Raw genomic sequence first — 21,138 nt, forward strand, 5'->3', positions numbered from 1 at the left:
ATCATTTCATTTAGGATTCATGACAAACTAAAGAGATGACTAGTATTAATTATTTACCTTTTATAAGAACGAGGGTCTGAGGGTACCCTTTCAAGATTACTTATCTCATCAGGGATAAAAATGTGATTCAAGCCTGTGAGATTAATCTCTGTATTGTATTTAATTTCCTTATCAGATTTTGGAGTTTTTCTTGAGTTTATTTTTTAATCATATCAACAGATTTTGTTATTACATATTTTTGTATAACAGTTAAAATCTTCTTGTTTCAGCTTCCTGTCTTATTGCAGAAGATAGCAGAAGTATATTAAAAACAAGTGAAAGTAGGTAGCATTTTTTTTGTTGATTTAATGGAAACCAATACACTCATTTATTTAATTTAAAATTTATGCCAAGAATATATCCTTCCATTCCATGGTTTTTAAATCAAAAATTGATAGTTAACTTTATTAACTATCATTTTGGTATCCATTGAATTTAATATATGAACACTAATGATTTTGACCCAGATTTAAGATTAACTTTATTAGCTGTCATTTGGCATCTGTTGAATTTAGTATATGGACACTAATGATTTTGACACAGACGTATAATTAGGAAATGAAACAACTATGAATGTTGCCAAATGATGCTGTTCCTTGTTCAGAAACATGTGGGGTTTTTTCAAAGTAATGTGTGGGTGGTATAAGCTGATATTATCTGTGTGAAAAAATTATGGGCTTCAATTTTTATACTTTTTCCCTTCTTCAGATGAAAGAAAAGATCTTTTATTCAAGTTTTAATCACTGGCAGTGTTGAAATTTGCTTGTTATTAGCTAGTGGGAAACAGAGAAATGGCAACATGGGTGAAGGCAAGGGTTTAAAAGTTATTTTCTTATAACAACTTGTATAAGTATCATTTGTTTGTGTTAATATTTTATTATATTTAATTAGTTTAGATCTGTGTTTACAAAGTTATAAATCAAATAACTAAGGATTAATTCCAATTAAATGTTGTATGACTTTTCATATATTGCTTGCATTCATTGAATTATTGTTTATTAGTTATGGGCAACAAGGGCAATATATATGTTAGAAATGTTAAAGCAAGCCAGGCAGCGATACTGCACAACTTTAATCCCAGCACTCAGGAGACAGAGGAAACTGGATCTCCGTGAGTTCAAGGCCAGCCTGGTCTAGAAAGTGAGTTCCAGGACAGCCAGAGGAATAAATTTAAGACTCAGTTTTTATACATTATACACACTAGTTATTAGAAGAGAATCTCTGTTACTAAGTTTCGTCTTGCTAAAAACCCAACAGAAGGATAATGATTTAATATAGATTAATACTTGATATTGGAGCTGGAGAAATAGCTCAACAGTGAAGAGAATTTGCTGCTCTTGCAGAGGGCCCGGGTTCATTTCACATGCCAGCTCACAATCTTCAGTAACTCCAATGCCAGGGAGACCAATGTCATCTTCTGTGGACACCAGATATATATGTGATGCAAAGATATATGTGCAGGCAGAAATTCATATACACAAACCAAAATTAAAATAAACTAATCTCAAATATTTCATATTGCATAGTTTTACTGAAGAATTGACTTAGAGAAGTGGAATTTGCATTAATTTATCATTAAACTTCTTATGAAATAAGGGTCATTAAATATCTGGAAGAAAGGACTATACTAAGCTATTGATTTTAAAAGAATATTTTGTTTTGTTCTTAAAATAATTGAACTCGAGTTTTCATCACTGACTAGCATTGATAAAATGTATTTGTTACTAGCCAATGGGAAGGGGAGAAATGGCAGCATGTGTGAAGGCAGTGACCAGGGAAATAGAATATTTTCCTAAATTAAAAAAGTTAGCATTTTTCGTGATCTATTAAAATTAATTCTTTTGGTTAATGCACAATCAACAGTCTTTATTGTTGATGTAGTTTCTTATTTATCAATATCAACGTATTTAATGAGAAAATAACAACCCTCACCTTCTTATAACACTGCCTGCTACGTAGCAAGCATGCAGTAAGTCAGAGCTATCTATTGTCTTTTTGTCATTGTCGTGATCATCATCATCTTCATCAATTTTGTTATTGAAACGGTAGAGTTTGGGACCCGACCTGGGAAGCCTGCTGAGTTTTGAAGGATGAAGATAAATTATCCAAAACATAAAGATAAAGAAGAAAGGATTGTCCCAGGGTAGAAGAAAATACTAGGAGCAATAAATGTAGACATGTCCATATAAGCAGATATGTGATCCAGGGCTAGTGTTTTAAATTAGAGATGTCTTTGGCCATGTCTTATTGTATGACTAAGCCTAAAGAGACCGTTACACTGAAGATGGAGACAACAGAAAGTGACTCCCCAGGCTGCCAAGCTTCTGAAGACTTGGAAAGGGGCCGCATGTGGGGAGGGGGGGTTCTCCATATGTATTGGCATCTATAAATCTATATACTCAACTTCTTTCTCTTTTCTGCTAGCATCCATGTTTTAGTCAGGTGCATTTCAAAAGTTATACAGTCTCTTCCATGAACACTACAGTCATGCCATAAACATACCTCACAAGGTCCCTCAGTTCTAATCACATGTGCTCCATGTTCGCTTTCTTTCTTAGAGTCTATTACAAAAACTTTGTCTCTGTTAGCTGATGCAGTAAAACTGTTGGGGTTTCTGTGGACAGGGGTGTGATATTCCTAAGAGTTGCCTGATATGTCATCTTTCCTTTGCAGAAGGACAATTCCCAAATAAAATGGATGGCATGATCATTAGGGGAGTTAAGGAGACTATTTAGGCTTCACTGCCTACATGATGAATCTGAAATCAAATTAAACAGGATGGCCTGCATTTCTGGTTTCTAGCATAAATTGAAAAATTCAGTTTTCCCTAAATATCAGACCAAAATCAAAGGAGAAAAATGATGTCTGCTGACCACATTGAATACAGATGTTATTATAGCTCAGTTCCACTTTTTATAAAGTATTATCTACTCTCACCAAAACACACTGGGATTACATAACAATTTAGAATATATTTTAATGAAATTGTTAAATGTTATTTCCTAGTTTAGAACAAGTTTTCAAATTTACTTCTTGACTTACTGCTCATCATAATTGACCATGGAAAACATATACTCTGTCTACATCAGATAGCATCCTATCTTTTATAGGTGACCAACTTCAGATATTCAGAAAAGATATGGTTTTTGTTTTTTTGCAGAGAACTTAGGGTGATAGCCTTAATAACAAACATGTGGTTATAATACCTCAAAGGAGCCACAATATCTCAGTGACATAGGAAAAAAAATGTGTTTTTTTTCCTAGCAAGTCTATAAGTTAGCTGAACACTTCTGACATTGGCACAGTCGATTTGACAGATTTTTTAATATTGGCTGGAGTTTATTGATGCGTCTAGAGATCTGCTGGCTATTAGCTGATCTAGGACATCCTTGGCTCGGTTTAGCTGCCCTGTTCCATTTAATCATGGCCTTTCGGTAGGAAAACTTGGGCTGAGTGAAAATGGCTGTGTTCCCAAACAGAGAGCATGGAATCATATAAGGCCTCTTGAGACCTGGACTTGGAGCTGGTAGGTAGCTCTTGAACCACAGTTTTTCAGAATAGTTTAAAGTAATTAGCCTAACTCATCTCGAAAGCAAGGGAAAGATACTCTTGATGAAGATCACATTGTAAGAAGCACGGATAGAAGTTAGGATGCAATCTTGAGGCCACTTTGCAGCTACTCTAGCACATTCTCTTGCACCTTTCTCTGCCTGAATTGGCTAGGTTTCTGTTCAGGGGCCTGTTTCATAGGCAACTTGGCAAGAAATGATTGTGTGTCTCAGCCATACTAAATTGCCTTAGTAAACGGGCAATGCTGGCAGACTATTACCATACAGAAATATCTAAGAGAGGGAGTGGCCTTTGGTTATTTTTGCCTATGGTTTGTCATTTAAGTTTTATCTGCTTTGTTCCCAAGAAAAAAAGAAAACCACAGAAGAAACATTGTACATAGAAACAAATCAATTAAAGCTAAGTAAAATCCTCTGAAGTCTTTAACAAGGGGAAAATTGAATGTTGCGGTTTAATTTCGTGTAGATCATGAATAGCAGCAGCTGCTTGAACCAAATGCAGCGCATTGTTCATACTTTTAGCCTTGCTTGTAAGGATCTGGTAAGAGTGAACCAAAGAATCAGACTTCAACTTCAGAACATCAAAATACCTTGACTGACCAGTTTTTCATGTGCTTTGTGGTCTTCTCCCCATTGATTATGGACTCACTGCTTTGATGAAGCATAGTTCCAGAAAGGGATGATGGCGGCTACCAACTTCAGAATTAGATATTCATCATAGTTTTATGTGCGCTCTGTCGGCATTCATAGTAGTATAGTGTCTTGCACAGATATTTAAGAGTGGTTTTTGAAGCATTAGACTGCGGAATCCCCATCTGATACCTCTTTATCTTTCCTTTCCAGCATTAGCAAGTCGACTTTTTGAAAAACATATGCAGGAAAACAAGGATAGACAGGAGTATTTGGGGTTGATAGAAGTGCCCGACTCTTACGATGGTCCTCGGCTACAGTTTCCTCTCACGTTTACTGACATTGATTTACTTCTTCGGGCCTTCAAGAAACACCAGGTAACCTCAACAGAAGCTGCTCTGGTTCTTGTTCACACCTATCAGATGCATGGGTGAAAATGTTGTGACATGTATTTCCATGGGAATGGTTTACATTGTGTGACAGTTACTCTCTTTGTTTAACCTAAAAAATAGATGTCTCCTCGGGTGCCTGCAGCATCTCCCTGTTCATCTTCTGAGAAGAGTGTACAAACTGTACAGTTTTTATTTAAAAGTATATGGCTCAACAATTTTAATGTAGTCACAGGGTTGTATACATATTAGCACTAATTATAGAACATTTTTATCATTTCCAGCTATTATTCCTTCCTTTCCCCTAAATAGCTACTGTTCCATTCTCAGTCTCTGCTGATTTGCCTATTCCAGATATTTCATATACATGAATGAAGTTGTATTATATTGGTTTTTTTTTTTTTTTGGTTTGGCTTCCTTCACTAAACGCAGTGTTTCTAATATTTGCCCATGTTGGAGCACATATCAACACATCATTTCTTTTTATGGCTGCATAATATTTCATTGTATACTACACATTTGTTTACTGATTTCTCAGCATATTGATATTTGAATATTTTATACCTTTTGGCTCCTATAAATAATGCTGCCATCAAATTCACATACAAATTTTTTCTGGACATGTCCCCATTCACTTGGTTGTGTATATGCCTAGGAGAGGAATTCTGGGGTTATATAGCTAACTCTACGTCTAAGTTTTTGAATAACTGCTCAAGTTTTTCTGCAAGCAGCTGAACAGTTTTACATTTCTACCAGCTATATATAAGGGTTCTACCTACTCCACTTTTTGATACTTATTATTTAATTTGGTGGTTTTATTTCATCCAACTTACCAAACTTATTGGTATACGTAACTCATAGTTTTGCCATAACCCTTTGAAATGTCTTGAATGTTGATAGTGATTTCTCACTTTGTTCTGATTTTTTACCTCTATATACCCCAGTTCATTCTTTCTCTGTCTTTCCCTCATCCCTCCCTCCCCCCTTCTCTCCTTCCCTTGCCACACTTACTTTACTATAGCTAAAGAATTTTTTTAGAAAAAATTGTTGATGGTTTTTAAAGAATCAATTATGGTTGACTCCTGATTGCCTTTTTTTTTTTTTTTTTTTTTTTTTTTGGTTTTTTGAGACAGGGTTTCTCTGTGGCTTTGGAGCCTGTCCTGGAACTAGCTCTTGTAGACCAGGCTGGCCTCGAACTCCCAGAGATCCGCCTGCCTCTGCCTCCCGAGTGTTGGGATTAAAGGCGTGCGCCACCACCGCCCGGCTCCTGATTGCTCTTTTAAAAATGCTTTTATCTCACCGGGCGGTGGTGGCGCACGCCTTTAATCCCAGCACTCGGGAGGCAGAGACAGGCGGATCTCTGGGAGGCCAGCCTGGTCTACAAGAGCTAGTTCCAGGACAGGAACCAAAAAGCTACGGAGAAACCCTGTCTTGAAAATCAAAAAAAAAAATGCTTTTATCTCTACCATAATCCTTATTTTCATTCAACTGTTAGCTTTGAGTTCAGTCTATTCTTTTTCTAATGCATTAAATCATTCTTTCCATTTATTTGATTTCTGTTTATTTTTTATTTAATTTTTTTATTCCTTTTACATACCAACCACATTTCCCTCTCCCTCCCTTTCTCCCCCCTCTACCTTCTACCCACCCATGTGGTTTCTTTTCTTTCAATTTCTTTATAAGTTGGATTACATTGACAGAATTTTGTATGTTGAGCCATCACTGAATCTCTGGAATGAAACCTACTTGCTCATAGTGGATAATTTTTTATGTATTCTTGGATTTGGTTTGCCAGTATTTTATTGAATAATTTTGCATCAATGTTCATGAGGGAAATTGGTCTGTAATTCTCTTTCTCTGCTGTATCTTTGTGTGACTTGGAATGCAGGGTAAACTGTAGCCTCATAAAAAGAGTTTGACAAAGTTCTTTCTGTTTCTATTGTGTGGAATAATTTGAGGAGTACAGGCATTAGCTCTTCTTCGAGAATCTGGTAGAATTCTGTGCTGAAACCATCTGACCCTGGGCTTTTTTTTGGTTGGGAGACTTTTAATGACTGCTTCTAAATCCACAGGGGTTATAGGTCTATTTAAATCTGGTTTTGATTTAGTTTTGGTATGTGATACCTATCCAGAAAATTATCCATTTCTTTTAGAGTTTCCAGTTTTGTGGAAGACAGGTTTTTTAAGTACGACTTAATTATTCTCTGATTTTCCCCCTTGTTTGTTATGTCCCCTTTTTCATTTCTGATTTTATTATTTTGCATATTCTCTCTCTGTCTTTTGGTTAGTTTGGATAAGGATTTGTTTTCCTTGTTGATTTTCTTGAAGAACCAACTCTTTGTTTCATTGATTCTTTGTATTGTTTTCTTTCTTTCTTTTTTATTGATTTCAGCCCTCAATTTTATTATTTCCTGTTGTCTACTCCGGGGTGAGTTTGCTTCTTTGGTTCTAGAGCTTTCAGGTGTGCTGTTAAGTCACTAGTATGAGATTTCTCCAACTTCTTTATGTAGGCACTTAGTGCTATGAACTTTCCACTTAGTGCTGCTTTCATAGTGTCCCATAAGTTTGGGTAGGTTGTGCCTTCATTTTCATTGAATTCTAGGAAGTCCTTGATTTCTTTCTTATTTCTTCCTTGACCCGGGGGTAATTCAGTTGAGCATTATTCAGTTTCCATGAGTTTGTAGGTTTTCAGTAATTTGTGTTGTTGTTGTATTTTAACTTTAAATCATGGTGATCTGATAAGATACAGGAAGTTATTCCAAATTTTTGTATCTATTGAGATTTGCTTTGTAAGCAAATATGTGGTCAATTTTAGAGACGATTCCATGAGTGCTGAGAAGAAGGTATATTCTTTTTGTGTTTGGGTGGAATATTCTATAGATGACTGTTAAGCCCATTTGAGTCATAACATCTGTTAGTTCTCTTATTTCTCTGTTAAATTTGTCTGGCAGACCTGTCCATTGGTGAGAGTGGGGTATTGAAGTCTCCCACTATTAGTGTGTGTGTTTTAAGCTTTAGTAATTTTTTTTTATAAATGTGGGTACCCTTATATTTGGGGTATAAGTGTTCAGAATTGATATTTCATCTTGATGGATTTTTCCTGTAATGAATATGAAATGTCCTTCATCTCTTTTGATTGATTTTAGTTTGAAGTCTATTTTGTTAGATATTAGGATAGCCACACCAGCTTGCTTCTTAGGTCCATTTGATTGGAAAATTTTTTCCCAACCCCTTATTCTGAGGTAATGTCTGTCTTTGAAGTTGAGGTGTGTTTCTCATATGCTCTTGGTTTTATACCTATTATGTTATCTTGTGCCTTTTTGTAGGTGAATTGAGTCCAATGATATTAAGGGATATTAATGATTGGTGATTGTTAATTCCTGTTATTTCGTGGTTTTGTTGGTGGTGGTGGTAATCTGTATGTGTGCTTTCTTTCTTTATGATTTGCTGGTGTAGTACTATCTATTGCCTGTGTTTTTGTGGATGCTGCTAACTTCCTTGGGTTGAAGGTTTTTTTCTAGTACTTTCTGTAAAACTGGATTTGTGGATAGATATTGTTTAAAATCTTGTTTTCTCCATCTATGGTGATTAAAAGCTTTGCTAGGTATAGTAGTCTAGGCTGGCATCTGTGGTCTCTTAGTGTCTGCATAACATCTGTCCAGGACTTTCTGGCTTTCAGATTCTCCATTGAGAAGTCAGATATTATTCTGATTGGTCTGCCTTTATGTGCTACTTGACCTTTTTCCTTTATAGCTCTTAATAATCTTTCTTTATTCTATATGTTTAGTGTTTTGATTATTATGTGGCAAGGAGACTTTTTTTTTAGTCCAGTGCATTTGGTATTCTGTAAGTTTCTTGTATCTTCATAAGTATGTCCTTCTTTAGGTTGGGAAAGTTTTCTTCTATGATTTTGTTGAATATATTTTCTGTGCCTTTGAGATGGAGTTCTCCTTCTTTTATACCTATTATTATTAGGTTTGGTCTCTTCATGGTGTCCCAGATTTCCTGGATGTTTTGTGTTAAGAATTTGTTGGATTTGGTGTTTTATTTGACTGATAAATCTACTTCTATTGTATCTTCAACACCTGAGATATCTCTTCCATCTCTTGGGTTATGCTTGCATCTGTAGTTCCTGTTTCTTTTTTCTTTTTCTTTCTTTTTTTTTTTTGGATTTTTTCGAGACAGGGTTTCTCCATAGCTTTTGGTTCCTGTCCTGGAACTAGCTCTTGTAGACCAGGCTGGCCTCGAACTCACAGAGATCCGCCTGCCTCTGCCTCCCGAGTGCTGGGATTAAAGGCGTGCGCCACCACTGCCCGTGTAGTTCCTGTTTCTTTACCCACAGTTTCCATTTCCAGAATTCCGTCAGTTTGTGTCTTCTTTATTGTCTCTATTTCAATTTTCAAGTCTTGAATTTTTTCCTTCACCTGTTTGATTGTTTTTTATTGTCTTCTTTAAGGGCTTTATTGATTTTTTCAGATTTTTTGTTCATCTTTCCCTCCATTTCTTTAAGGGAATTTTTCATTTCCTATCTAAGGGCCTCTATCATCATCTTAAAGCTATTTTTAAGGTTGTTTTCTTCTATTTCATCTGTGTTGGGATGTTCAGTTCTTGCTGTCGTAGAACCACTAAGTTTTGGTGGTGCTATGTTGTTTTTTATTTTTTTGAATGTATTCTTACACTGCCGTCTACCCATCTGGGTTTGGGGTAATTATAGATACAGGTGTTGATTCTTCCTCCAATCTGTGCAGGTGGTGTCTGTGCCTCTGGGTCACTAGTGCCTTGGGGAATGGTTGGCAGAGATGGGGGACATAATGGGTTCCATGGGTTTGTAGGGGTGGAGTGGGACTTGTAGGCTATAGGGCCCAGTGGGTGGTAGGGATGGCGAAGCAGCCTGTCTGCAGTAGCCTTCCCTGTTGACTGGCTGCTGGGGTTGTGATGGGAGGGGTAGGGGCACAGAATGTACCCCAAGGCCTAAGACCTAGAGACCTCAGTTGTACAACCAGGAGACCAATCATCCACCTCTTCCTCGAATCTGTTCTTGTGGTGCCTATGCCTTGGGGGTCACTGATGCGTGAGGAAGGGCTGTTTGTGGGGATGGGTTCTGTGGCTTTGGGGCCTGAGTGGGGCTTGTAGGTTACAGAGTCCCATGTGTGGTGGGGGTAGGGGATCAGCCTGCCTGCAGAAGTCCCACCTGCTGATTGTGCTTGTCTTTTACTTTTTATGTGTGGGAGTGCATCACACCCACAGAGATCAGAAAAGGCATCATGGCATTGGAGTCGCAGGAACTGGAGTAATGGATGGTTGTGAGCCATCATCTAGGTGCTGGAACCAAACCTGGGTCCTCTGCAAGAGCAGCACATGCTCTTGACTAATGAGCTAGCTCTCCATCCCACCTTAAAGCCTTATGTTAATGATTTAAGAGCCTTTTTTTTAAAAAAAAAATGCAATATATATTTCTTTTTTGAGCATGTTTGTTTCTATATCCTGTAAGTTTTGGTACATTGTGCTTTCATTTCTGCTCATGTCCTAATTTTTTATACTTTGTCTTTTTTAACCCATTGGTTAGGGATTTGTTGTATAATTTTCACATATTTATAAATTTGGTAATTTTGCTACTGATTTCTTTCCATTCTGATCAGAGAAGCTACTCTGCTTGCTTTCAATCTTAATTTTTAAAAAATATTCTGAGGCTCAATATCCTTTGTTTATAGCTAGTATCCACTTATGAGTACTTACCATATTCATCTTTTTGGGTCTGGGTTACCTCACTCAGGATAGTGTTTTCTAATTCCATCCATTGCATGCAAAATCCATGTTAAATGTGGTTGACAGTTGTATGGCTGGGGCAGACTACTGGGCCACTGGCAGTGGCACCAGGATTTATCCCTACTGCTTGTACTGGCTTTTTGGAATCCTGTTCTCTTTGGATGGATACCTTGCTCAGCCTAGATATAGTAGGGAGGGCCTTGGACCTTCCACAAAGCAATGTGCCTTACCCTCTCTGAGGAGTGGATGGGGGTGGAGTGGGAGGGTATGTGGAGGAGATGGGAGAAGGGGAAGGAGTGAATAGTTGGATTGGTATTTTTTAAAAAAATCAAATAAATTTAAAAAAAAACTTTTAAAAAGATAAAAAAAATTCTGAGGCTTATTTTGTGGCCTATCATCTAGTCTACCCTGGAGAATTTTCCACATGTGTTTAAGGTAAATGTATAATGTTCTTTTGCTGGGTAAAGTGTTTTATAGATGTCTATTAAGTCTGGTTGTGAACAGTTTTGTTACTACAGCTTGTTCCTATAGCTTGTGTACAGTTAATATTTTAACAGAGATTGCCTTAAACACCAAAAGACAAGAGCAAGCAAGAGAGAAAAAGGGAAAGGAAAATAAAGTAAAATAAATTTTGCTTGATTTTTCAATATTTCTCTGGAAAGATTGGGTCTTGGATTTCCCTATACTACCCTTTTCTCTGACATCATCCCAAACCCTCATTCTCAGATTAGGACGCTAGAAGGCATAGCCCAGAAATAAGAGCGAACTGGAAGTGGTAGATTGGCTTTGCTGGAAGTGCAGCAGGCCTTTGAATCATCTAATTCCTAAAAATGATTTGAGATCACACTAGATAGCTAGTTCTTCTGGCCACCTGCCAGCAGCAAATTTAAATTCTCTGGGAGAAAATAGGCCTAAAATATTTTTATAGTTTTTCATATATAATATCCAGAACTCAGTATCAATATAACCAGGCCTATGAGGATACAAAATACAAGAAATAAAACTGAGGCAAATAAGAAACAATGGCAACAGACTTGTAGAGTATTTAAATAATTACATCATTAGAGGCCGAGTTAAAACAAACATGGATAGTATGTTCAAGTAGATAAAATATACAACCATTATATAGATGTTTGATGATTTGGGCTCTATAAATATGGAAAAAATTATATTAAAAGAGGAATCAATGTTAAGCATTGTATATAATGTGTTCTCATTTGTAAAAATAGAGAAATACATATTTAAAATTGAGATAAAAATCCCATAAAATTGGTCATTTTAATTATTTCAAAGTATATGCTTTGGTGGCTATGGTGGTCTGAATAAGAATGGCCCCCATAGGCCAATATATTTGAATATTTGTTCCCCCCAACACACACACATTGATGAAACTGTTTGAAGAGATTAGAAGGTGTGGCTTATTGGAGAGGGTATCACTTGGGGTGGGCTTTGAAATTTAAAAGACTAGAGCCATTCTCTCTGCCTAGTTCTTGTTGATTGCGGAGACCTGAGCACTCAGCTACTGCCTCAGTACCGGCCTGCCTGCCTGCTGCTATGCTCCCTGCTATGACAGTCATGAACTCTCATCCTCTGGAACCGTAATTCCCTTGGTCCTGTTGTTTTGTTACAGCAATTGCAAAGAAGATGGATTGGGGGTATATTAAAATGCTATCCAACTGTCAATGCTATTTAGTCCTAGAACTTTTAAAAAATATATATTTATTTTTCAGTATTAGTGATTGAACCCACAGCCTTGTATATACTGGGCAAGGACTCCTATTTTCCAAATGTTTTTGTCATCTCAAAATGAAACTTTCTACTCATTAGCAGCCACTAATCTGGATATTTCATATTAGTGGAACAGACATGGCCCTTGGTGTCTGGCTTCTTTCACTTGTCATGACACTGTTAGAGTTCATCCATGTGCTTTAGTCCCAATTTTTAGGTTAATGGACAGTTACTTTGATGTATAATATCACGTTTAGTTAAGGGATTGAACATTTATACCCACATTTGAATATTAATGTATGGTTATATTAATTTTTATATGCTCATAAGCAAAAAATATTTGGGGGAAAGATACTCAAAACATTATCAACATTAGCTATCTCTAGGGACAGAAATTAAAAGGGAAAATATTTTTCATTATTCCATGCCCCCCCCCTTTTTGGGTTATTTTGAGACAGGGTTTCTCTGTATCTTTTGGAACCCATCCTGGAACTTGCTCTGTAGACCAGGCTGGCCTCAAACTCACAAAGATCTGCATGTCTCTGGCTCCCAAGTGCTGGGGTTAAAGGTGTGTGCCACTACTGCCCTGTTTATTCCACCTCCTTTTTAATGATTTTTTTTAATTCAGTAAAAACAATATATTGTTTGTCATTTAAAAACTACTTGAGCCATTTATGGTGACACATGCTTTTAATCCCAGTACTTGGGAGGCGGAGGCAATAGGGTCACTATAAGTTCAAGGCTAACTTGGCCTATATAATGACTTCTAGGTCAGTCAAGGCTATATAGTGAGACCCTGTTTCAACAAACAACTTAAAAACAGAAATAAGCCAGACATGATAGCATATGTCTGCATTCCAGAACTTGGTATGAAGCCAGAGACAGAAGGATTGCTCCAAGTTCAAGACTAACTTAGTCTACATAGCTAGTTCTACGACAACCGATCTCTCTCTTTGTCTCATCTTCCTCTGTCTCTCTGTTTCTCTGTTTTTTTCTCTCTCTCATACATACAAACACATATACACATTACTACACACACAAACACACACAAAGAAGATAATATCCTTTCAAAGTAGAAGTTTCTTCCTTGAATCCTTTTATGATAATGCTAATATTTAGGTGATTCTTTTATCTGATATATTTATAAATGCAAAAGGCAACATTTGAATAAACTACTTTAAATATTTAACATTTTTAACATAACAATTGTAATCCTGCTGATATATAGCTTTCTAAGCAAGTACTAATATTGACCAAGTTATTTTATCCAATCTTAAGGATTCTCAAGAAAACTATATTAGGCCAGGTGGTGATGGCGTGAGCCTTTCTTTATTCCCAGCACTTGGGAGGCAGAGGCAGGCAAATCTCAGTGAGTTCTAGGCCAGCCTGGTCTACAAAGCAAGTTCCAGGACAGCCAGGGCTACACAGAGGAACCCTGTCTCAAAAAACTAAAACAGGAAAAGAGAAAATTATATTAATATTAAGAATTTTCTGTTCATAAGATATTTTCAGTGAAATTTGTTAACATAAGAAAACAAAATGAGAACTGGAAAGATGGCTCGGCAGTTAAGAGCACTGGCTGCTCTTCCAGAAGTTCAATTCCCAGCAACCACATGGTGACTCACAACCATCTATAATAGGACCTGATGCCCTCTTCTGGCATATAGGTGTACATGAAGAATATATATACACAAGATATAAGTAAATAAAATAAAAAAGAAAAGAAACATGCCTTTAGATGCAGTTACTCTGAGAGTGGTACAATGGGCCAGAAAAGCTACAATTGCACGTTAAACCAGCATTAGAAATCTGTAGATTAAATGTACAGACAGAAACAAGACAGTAAAAAGCATTTTTGCCCATTCTTTAAAAATATTTGTCCAGGGGCCATTGAGATTGATCAGTAGGCAAAGGCAGATACCACCAAGCTGAAGAATATGGTGGAAGGAGAGAAACAGCTCTCATAAGTTGTCCTCTGACCTTCCCACACGTGCTGTGTCGTGTATGTGCTCCCCAATAAAATATCTAACAAAATGTAAAACTACGAAGAAAATGTTAATCCAAAGACTTGGGAAGCTGAGGCAGGAGGGTTGTCATGATGCTTGAGCCAACTTGAGTTACAAACCTAAATAAATAAGTAGAAAAGTAGAAAGTAATAAGATGTGGATGGGGATTGAATGTCTTTAGAATACTATTATAGGGGGAAGACTTACATGGGCAGGAAATGATGGTCTAATAGAAACGTATATTTAGAATTTTCTAGTATTCACATTAAAAAAAGAAAAAAGACAAAATCAATTTTAACAATATATTTAATTCAGTATATAAAACATCTTAATATATAATAATATTAAAATCATTGAGGTTTCTTGTGCTTATTTTCATACCAAGTCTTTGAAATCCAGTTTGGATTTTATTCTTTGTTGTTGTTGTTTGACACAGGATATCTCTGTGTAGTCCTGGCTGTCCTGGAACTCACACTGTAGCCCAGGTTGACCTCGAACTCAGAGATCCACCTGCCTCCGCCTCCCTAGTATGCGTGCCACCACTGCCATGCCTAAATTTTGTTTTTATAGCACATCTCAATTCTCACTAGCCTCCATTTTAAGCACTCTGTTATCTAATATTGCAAATGACTACCATCTTGAACATCCCAATTCTAAGCCAATCTGACTCTTAAAGCTGTGTTGATATCAGTTAAGTTTGTGTGATAATCATGTATTTGTTATCTTTTCTTTGTGGAGTATGTGTTTGGAAAATTCATAATTTAAAACCAAGGAGAAAGACACATTAGATTTTTAAAAGCTTCAGGGAGAACACAGAGTAAATGTGTAGGAAGCAATGACCCTATGGATGCTGTAACTGGAGAAGTATGGGAAGGCAGTAGCAAATAGTCCATGTATTTTGAGCCTGGATTATTTTCTATAGTTGGACTTTTATTGCAATGTGCTTCTTGTCCTGAGCATTCTATACACCAAATTCTGGAGCCATCTTTAGGAGTCTTGGGAGCTTGTGTGGCTGCCTCATGAGGTCTCCATGCTCAGCAACACCTACTACACGAGTGGTGGAGTATCTCACCAAATAAAGAGCTACACCTCATTCACAGGCTCTCTGCTTTTCTTTTCCTTCCTTGTTTCCTTTTTCCCTCCCTTTGAAATGATTCTGACTGTCTTTTGTCTGAACCCTTTCTTCAGGCACGTGAACCTCACCCCCATTTTCCCCATCTTTCCTCTTGGGATCTAAGAACCAAAAATAATCAAAAATATTCTTAGCAAAGGGATAATGTCAAAAAAAAAAAAAGAACACGAGACTATTAATAATTTGAGGAACCATTAATTTATTCAATTACAAATAGCTGCTGAGGGCATTTTATGTACTAGACACTATGTTAGAATAATCTATTTGAGAATAAGGATTATCCTGAAATGTGTTCATACGCTTTGTTTTTACAGTTTTCTACAATCATGTCTTTCGCCCTTGTTCATTATCTCCATCTCCTCTGCCTCCCCTTCACAGACACTTCATGCTCATTACGTCTTAGAGGTGCTATTTGAAGCTAGGAAAGTCCTGAAGCAAATGCCGAATTTCACTCACATAAAAACCTTTCCCTCCAAGGAGATAACAATCTGCGGTAAGTTTCGGAGGAGAGTTGGCACATTAATATTTCGGAGCCTCTTGGTCCTGCGTCATTTGCCTAACTTGAAAACTATGGAAATTGGATTGTGTTAAGGGGAAAATGTTAATATAGAATTATCTATCATGATAATACTGTTCCCCATCTTGTCTTTGTTTTGCATACCAGCTGGCAGGAATTAATTATGTGGGAAATTAAAGAACTCTTGTTGCTTTTTCTAAAGGCAGATAGCATTTTAATATGGAAAGCCACTGATGGGTAGAATAAGTGTTCTTTGCCCTCTGCCTAGCTCTCATTATCTCCATCCATGTTGCTTTTTCCAGGTGGGTCTCTGCATGCATGCCACTTCAGCTGGGAAGAGAAACACCCAACGCGGGGTGGAGATTAAATTCTTTTCTGCCCTTGGCTGTTGTTTTAGTTTTTTTTTTCCAACTGGTCTTTGCAGTTTTTAAAGGAGTGGGAATGTCCCCAAAATCTGTTTCTTGTTCTTCTAAATAACAAGATTGGAGATTTTGTTATCTTATAGGCCAGCCTGGCAGGATATTGCTTGGAGAAACAGTACACATTGAAATTCATCACAGTTGGTGCTCAGCGTGCTTACACTGTCTGAGAGTGGGGTGCATGGAAGGAACAGCAATTCCCTAACTTCTAATTAAGGCTTTAGGTTACAAAACAGTGATTGTTATTTTCCAAATCAGTTTTTAGCCCACGTTCTCTTCTGGTGGCAGGTAGAAGTGGATTTGGCAACCTAATTGAACCCTTTCCATTCCCTGCAGCTCATAGTGGTGACAGGAACTTGGTGTTGCAGTATATACCTCATGACATGGCTTGACTCCGGTTTTTGAAGAGTCTCCAGTGGTTTAATTCAACCTAATCAGGCCACCAGATCTCTCAAGACAATAATATACCTCAGCACAGAGACCTTTTATTCAAAGCCGTAGCAAGCTTTGCTTTTGATGGAAATAAAGGCTCAGTAAACCATGCCAACCTGTGAAGTCTCTGAAGCCAGGGGTTAGATTTTCTAGTCGAATGTACTTTAACAGTCCAAACCAGATGTTAGGATCTGCTCCCGTGCATTTTCCATTAACCTCCCAGTCGCCTTTGCGGATCTAGCGGCAATGAGGTCACAGATGTGTGCCACTGCACCCTAGAAGAAGAAATGAGTTAGAGGGCCTGGAGGTCTTAGAATTCCACACTATGAGAACCAAAAATCTCTTACAGAGATGTTCTGGTTAAAGTTTTCAACTTTTTTTTCCTGTGTTAGAGATTAAACCCAGGACCTTGCACATGCCAGGCAAGCACTCTGTCACTAACTATATTCCCAGCCCCATATCCTGTTCTTATGGGTGAAACAGAGGCCCAGAGGGAAATACATATTGTCGCCAATGTACTTCTATATAGTACCCTATACCCCAACTTGCTCAGCTAGTCAGTGATAGGGTTAGGGTTAAAAATGAGATCTGCTACATTCCAGACTAAGGAGAAGGCCACCTTTGCACTTGTCTGGCTATTTTTCACTTGCCATCATCAGAAAACTACCAGAGACTAGGTAGACTGGGCAAGTCCATTCATTTAAGGGACCCTGCATTTGGGGCATTTATTTCCATATCGCCCCACCCACCCAAACATACATAGCGCCTTTGGCAAAGAGAAAAACCAAAACCAGTAGATTTCCTTAACGTAAATTAGTGTTTTCTGTCCCCCTCTTCATTTTTGAGAAAAATAATTTTTAGATTGTGTCTTATTTGTTACTGATGCTTTCCTGGAACTCACTGAGTAATATACGATGGTCTTGAACTCTTGATCCTTCTGTCTTAGCTTCTTGAAGTTTTGTTGTTTAGTTTCCAATTCATGCTACAAATCATAATTCTGTACTCATGTCATTGTTTGCAGGAAAAATATCTTTATGTCTGCCTTCCCATTGCATGTTGATCTTATGTCCAACTAGAGACTAAAAATATTTTTTATAGTTTTCTTTGTTCCTGTCTGCTGTGACTCAAACCAAGAATCCTCAACTCCTAATATGCTGGAACAACTTCGAATTTCAGCACAGCAGCTGTTGTAGTACTTCATATTCAGATTTCTGTGTGTGCTGATGGTAGTGTTGCTGGTGTTTATGGTGGTGGTGGTGGTAGTGGCAGTGGTGGTGGTGGTGTCTGTGTGTGTGTACGTGTGTGTATGTATGCGTATGTGTTCGCACATGCATGTGCACACACATGCACGTGGGAATGTGTGTGTGCATGTGTGTGGAGACCAGAGATTGATGATAGGTGTCTTTCTCCATTGCTGTCCACTTTACTTTTTGAGACAGGGTCTTTCTCTGAAGCTGGGGCTCACTAATTAGCAAGGCTGGCTGGCCAGTGAGCTCCAGGACTCTGCTTGGCTCTGCTGCCTCCAGTACTGAGGTTACAGAGGAGTGCCACTGCACGCTGTTTTTCACTTGGTTGATGGGGGCCTGAACTCAGGTTGTCAGGCTTGAATAGCAAACTCCATATTCACTGAATCATCTCCACTGCCAAAATACTCATATTTTTAAAAGGCAAATGACTCTGAAGAAAATTAGGAAAGCAAAATAATTAGCAAAATATATTAAGTTTTTAACTGTTTAGCTTTTGGAGGGAGACTATCTAAAGGTATTGACATTTAAGTATCCACTAACATCAATATGCCCCTTTATTTTATTGTTAATATCATGACAATTTTATAAATAAGTGCTGGTGATGTAGGACTTAAGCTTTATTCTTTCTAGTGTAATTCAAGCTTCTGTCACATAGACTTGAGTTATCTTGCTTGTGGGATTTTAAACTGGGAAAAAAGTTCCTAAATTAAATTAAATGGTAATTAAGTTGAATACAAATTTTGAGCATAGATTATGAAGGATAGATATTTTACTTAAAACTATTTATCCAAATAGAAATTTTGAATATTCATATAGTCACTCATTTTTTAATTAATGAGTCATATATTCAATAGTTTCCCTTAGTTGGATTTGTTTTTCCCTATAACTGTCTTGTCAAAAGAATTTCAACTATCTAGTCATACTTTTTAAATTTTTAAAGTTAGAAGTAAAATAAAGCAAAACCCAGCAATGATTTAGATTTTGTGAATGGCTATGGATTTAGCAATTAAATGCATGCCACATATTGAGTGCCTGCAATTTCCTAGGTTCTATAGTAGGTCTTTGAAGAGTTCATGTTTTTAACTCCCTGGGTTCTATGGTAGGTCCTTGGAGAGTTAATGCTTCCTGTGATAGGTATTTTTGCTGCTCTCCTGAGTATGAAAATACAGGCAGTACAGAGTAAATCACTCTGAGTTTTAATTTTGAGGTGAGAATATGCTGGGTTTGAATTCTAGGATCGTACACATACACGTTTCTTAACTACTCTGGGCCTCATTTGGAATATAAGAATGACATTACTACGCATCTCATAAAATGCTTGTTGAGGTTTGAATAAGAAAATAAACATAAATTTCTTAGTATAGAGTTTAGCTCAGAAGGAATGAAGCCCTACGAACGACTAGAGAAAACAGGTTCCAGATGCTGCCTGCCCCCATTCGCACCATAGGAGGGGAAGAAAAAGTTCACGGAAGCAAAGTGCATATTCAATTAGTATCATCAACACAAGGTGAAAACCCAATCCCATGAGAACACTTGGGGTATTTGAGATTTAAAATTTTATAACAAAGGAAGCATTGCATCTTGGTGCTTACTGAATAGTGATGTTTTTTCATTTGTATTTCAGGTGATTTGCATGGGAAATTGGATGATCTTTTGTTGATCTTCTATAAGGTAAACGATTGCTACTCTAACTATTTGTGCTTTTGTTGAGTGAGGGCAGTCCTAGGGCATGTAACAATATTAGTTTTATTGTATGCATGTCTATACCACAAATATAAGTGTAATATAACAGTTTCTTTTTCATCGTAGAAACATGTCTTTTGATTTTTTTTCACACATCTCAGAGATTGGCTAAAAAATATAATTAGATTATTTGTTCAACATTATGGCTATCTGTTTATCAGTTAGAATGTGTATCTGGCTGTCTTTAGTATGTCATAAAGGTTGAAGTGGTACAGGATGAAGAGAAATGCACTCTGTTTTATTTTGCTTGGAAATTAACACGTCGTATAGCGAGTCTTCACTTTGATCACACACTAATTATGTGTGAAAAGAGATTCCTTTGGTAAATTTCAAATTGATGACTTTTCTTCCTTGACTCATCAGCTCTGAGTTCAGTAGCTCTGCTGGTGCGTCTTCTTTTGCACAGAGAATGTAAAATCGTGTGGTTGGCGGGGAGTTGATCCGTATCCCTTTGACCGGATTCATTCTTCTGAGTCAACAGTTGCTGCTGAAAGTTTGCTTCTAGGAGATGAAGAAAACGGATCCTAGGATTCCAGCGCTATCTTTTAACACTGGTCTTATACATCTCTCTCTTTTTTGGTTTAATGCATTAATTATCCATCTATGTCATCCTGTAACCAGCAAGATTAACCACAATTCAGTTTTCAGCTTCCGTATTACCTTGGGCTTCCACTCCATGCATTATTTTATAGGTAAAATAATGGAATTATCCAAGAGTATTTTTATTCTTAATGCTTACTTGCTATATTTTATTTGAATTTTTCCATATAATATATTCTGATCATATTTTTCCCCTCTCCCAACTTCTCCTAGATCCTCCCCATGTCCCTACCAACCCAACTTCAAGTTTATGGTCTAGCATTTCTCTCTCTCTGACCCCATAGCAATTTTACTGGTATTTCAAGATAGGGTTTCTCTGTGTAGCAAACATCTCTAGCTGTCCTAGAGTTCTCTTTGTAGACCAGGTTGGCCTCAAACTCACAGAGATCTGTCTGCCTCTCCCTCTGAGTGGTGGCATTAACAGCCATGCCCAGCTGGCCCAATAGCATTTTTAAAGAACTGCATTATTACAGAAATGTAATATTTTGTTTCATTCATCCATAATGGCAACTTGAAAGAAAATGGGATAGGCCAAACTAAAAGTAGGTCACTGGATCTGGGACTTTGGAATGATTTGGATGAGACTTCCAGGAGCCTAAACAAGGTTACAGAGGGTGTTCATAGGAAGTTGGAAACTCTCCATGCAGTGGTCTAGGAATTCCAGACCAAGGCTTACTGGTAGGGAACTGAGGGAATTAGTAAAGAGAACTTCAGAATATCAGCCATAGAAGTCAAGAAAAGGAAGGGAGGCCAGTGTGGGAGGAATGGGAGAACTGAAGGATTAGAATGCTCACTAGGGTCAGGGAGTAGCTGGAAGGGCTTTAGGAAGCAGGAGGGATGGAAAATTGCAGAAGAAATATTGCCAGGTGAAACGAGGATCTGAGGCGGAATCCAGAAGACAAGCTACAAGGATGTGTAGAA

At 37.4% G+C, this 21,138-nt stretch overlaps 1 protein-coding gene across 1 annotated transcript in view; it reads left to right on the forward strand.

Annotated features, from left to right (window-relative positions):
* Positions 1-21,138, forward strand: part of Ppef1 (protein phosphatase with EF-hand domain 1) — a 99,660-nt gene that overhangs the window by 30,865 nt on the left and 47,657 nt on the right. Inside the window, exons 4-7 of the mRNA XM_057759943.1 lie at positions 270-320; positions 4,452-4,615; positions 15,638-15,752; positions 19,499-19,545. Of these exons, the coding sequence (XP_057615926.1) occupies positions 270-320; positions 4,452-4,615; positions 15,638-15,752; positions 19,499-19,545 (377 nt within the window). The remainder of the gene's footprint in view (positions 1-269; positions 321-4,451; positions 4,616-15,637; positions 15,753-19,498; positions 19,546-21,138) is intronic.

The sequence above is a fragment of the Chionomys nivalis genome, chromosome X (genome assembly GCF_950005125.1).
Source record: "Chionomys nivalis chromosome X, mChiNiv1.1, whole genome shotgun sequence".
Taxonomy (NCBI): domain Eukaryota; kingdom Metazoa; phylum Chordata; class Mammalia; order Rodentia; family Cricetidae; genus Chionomys; species Chionomys nivalis.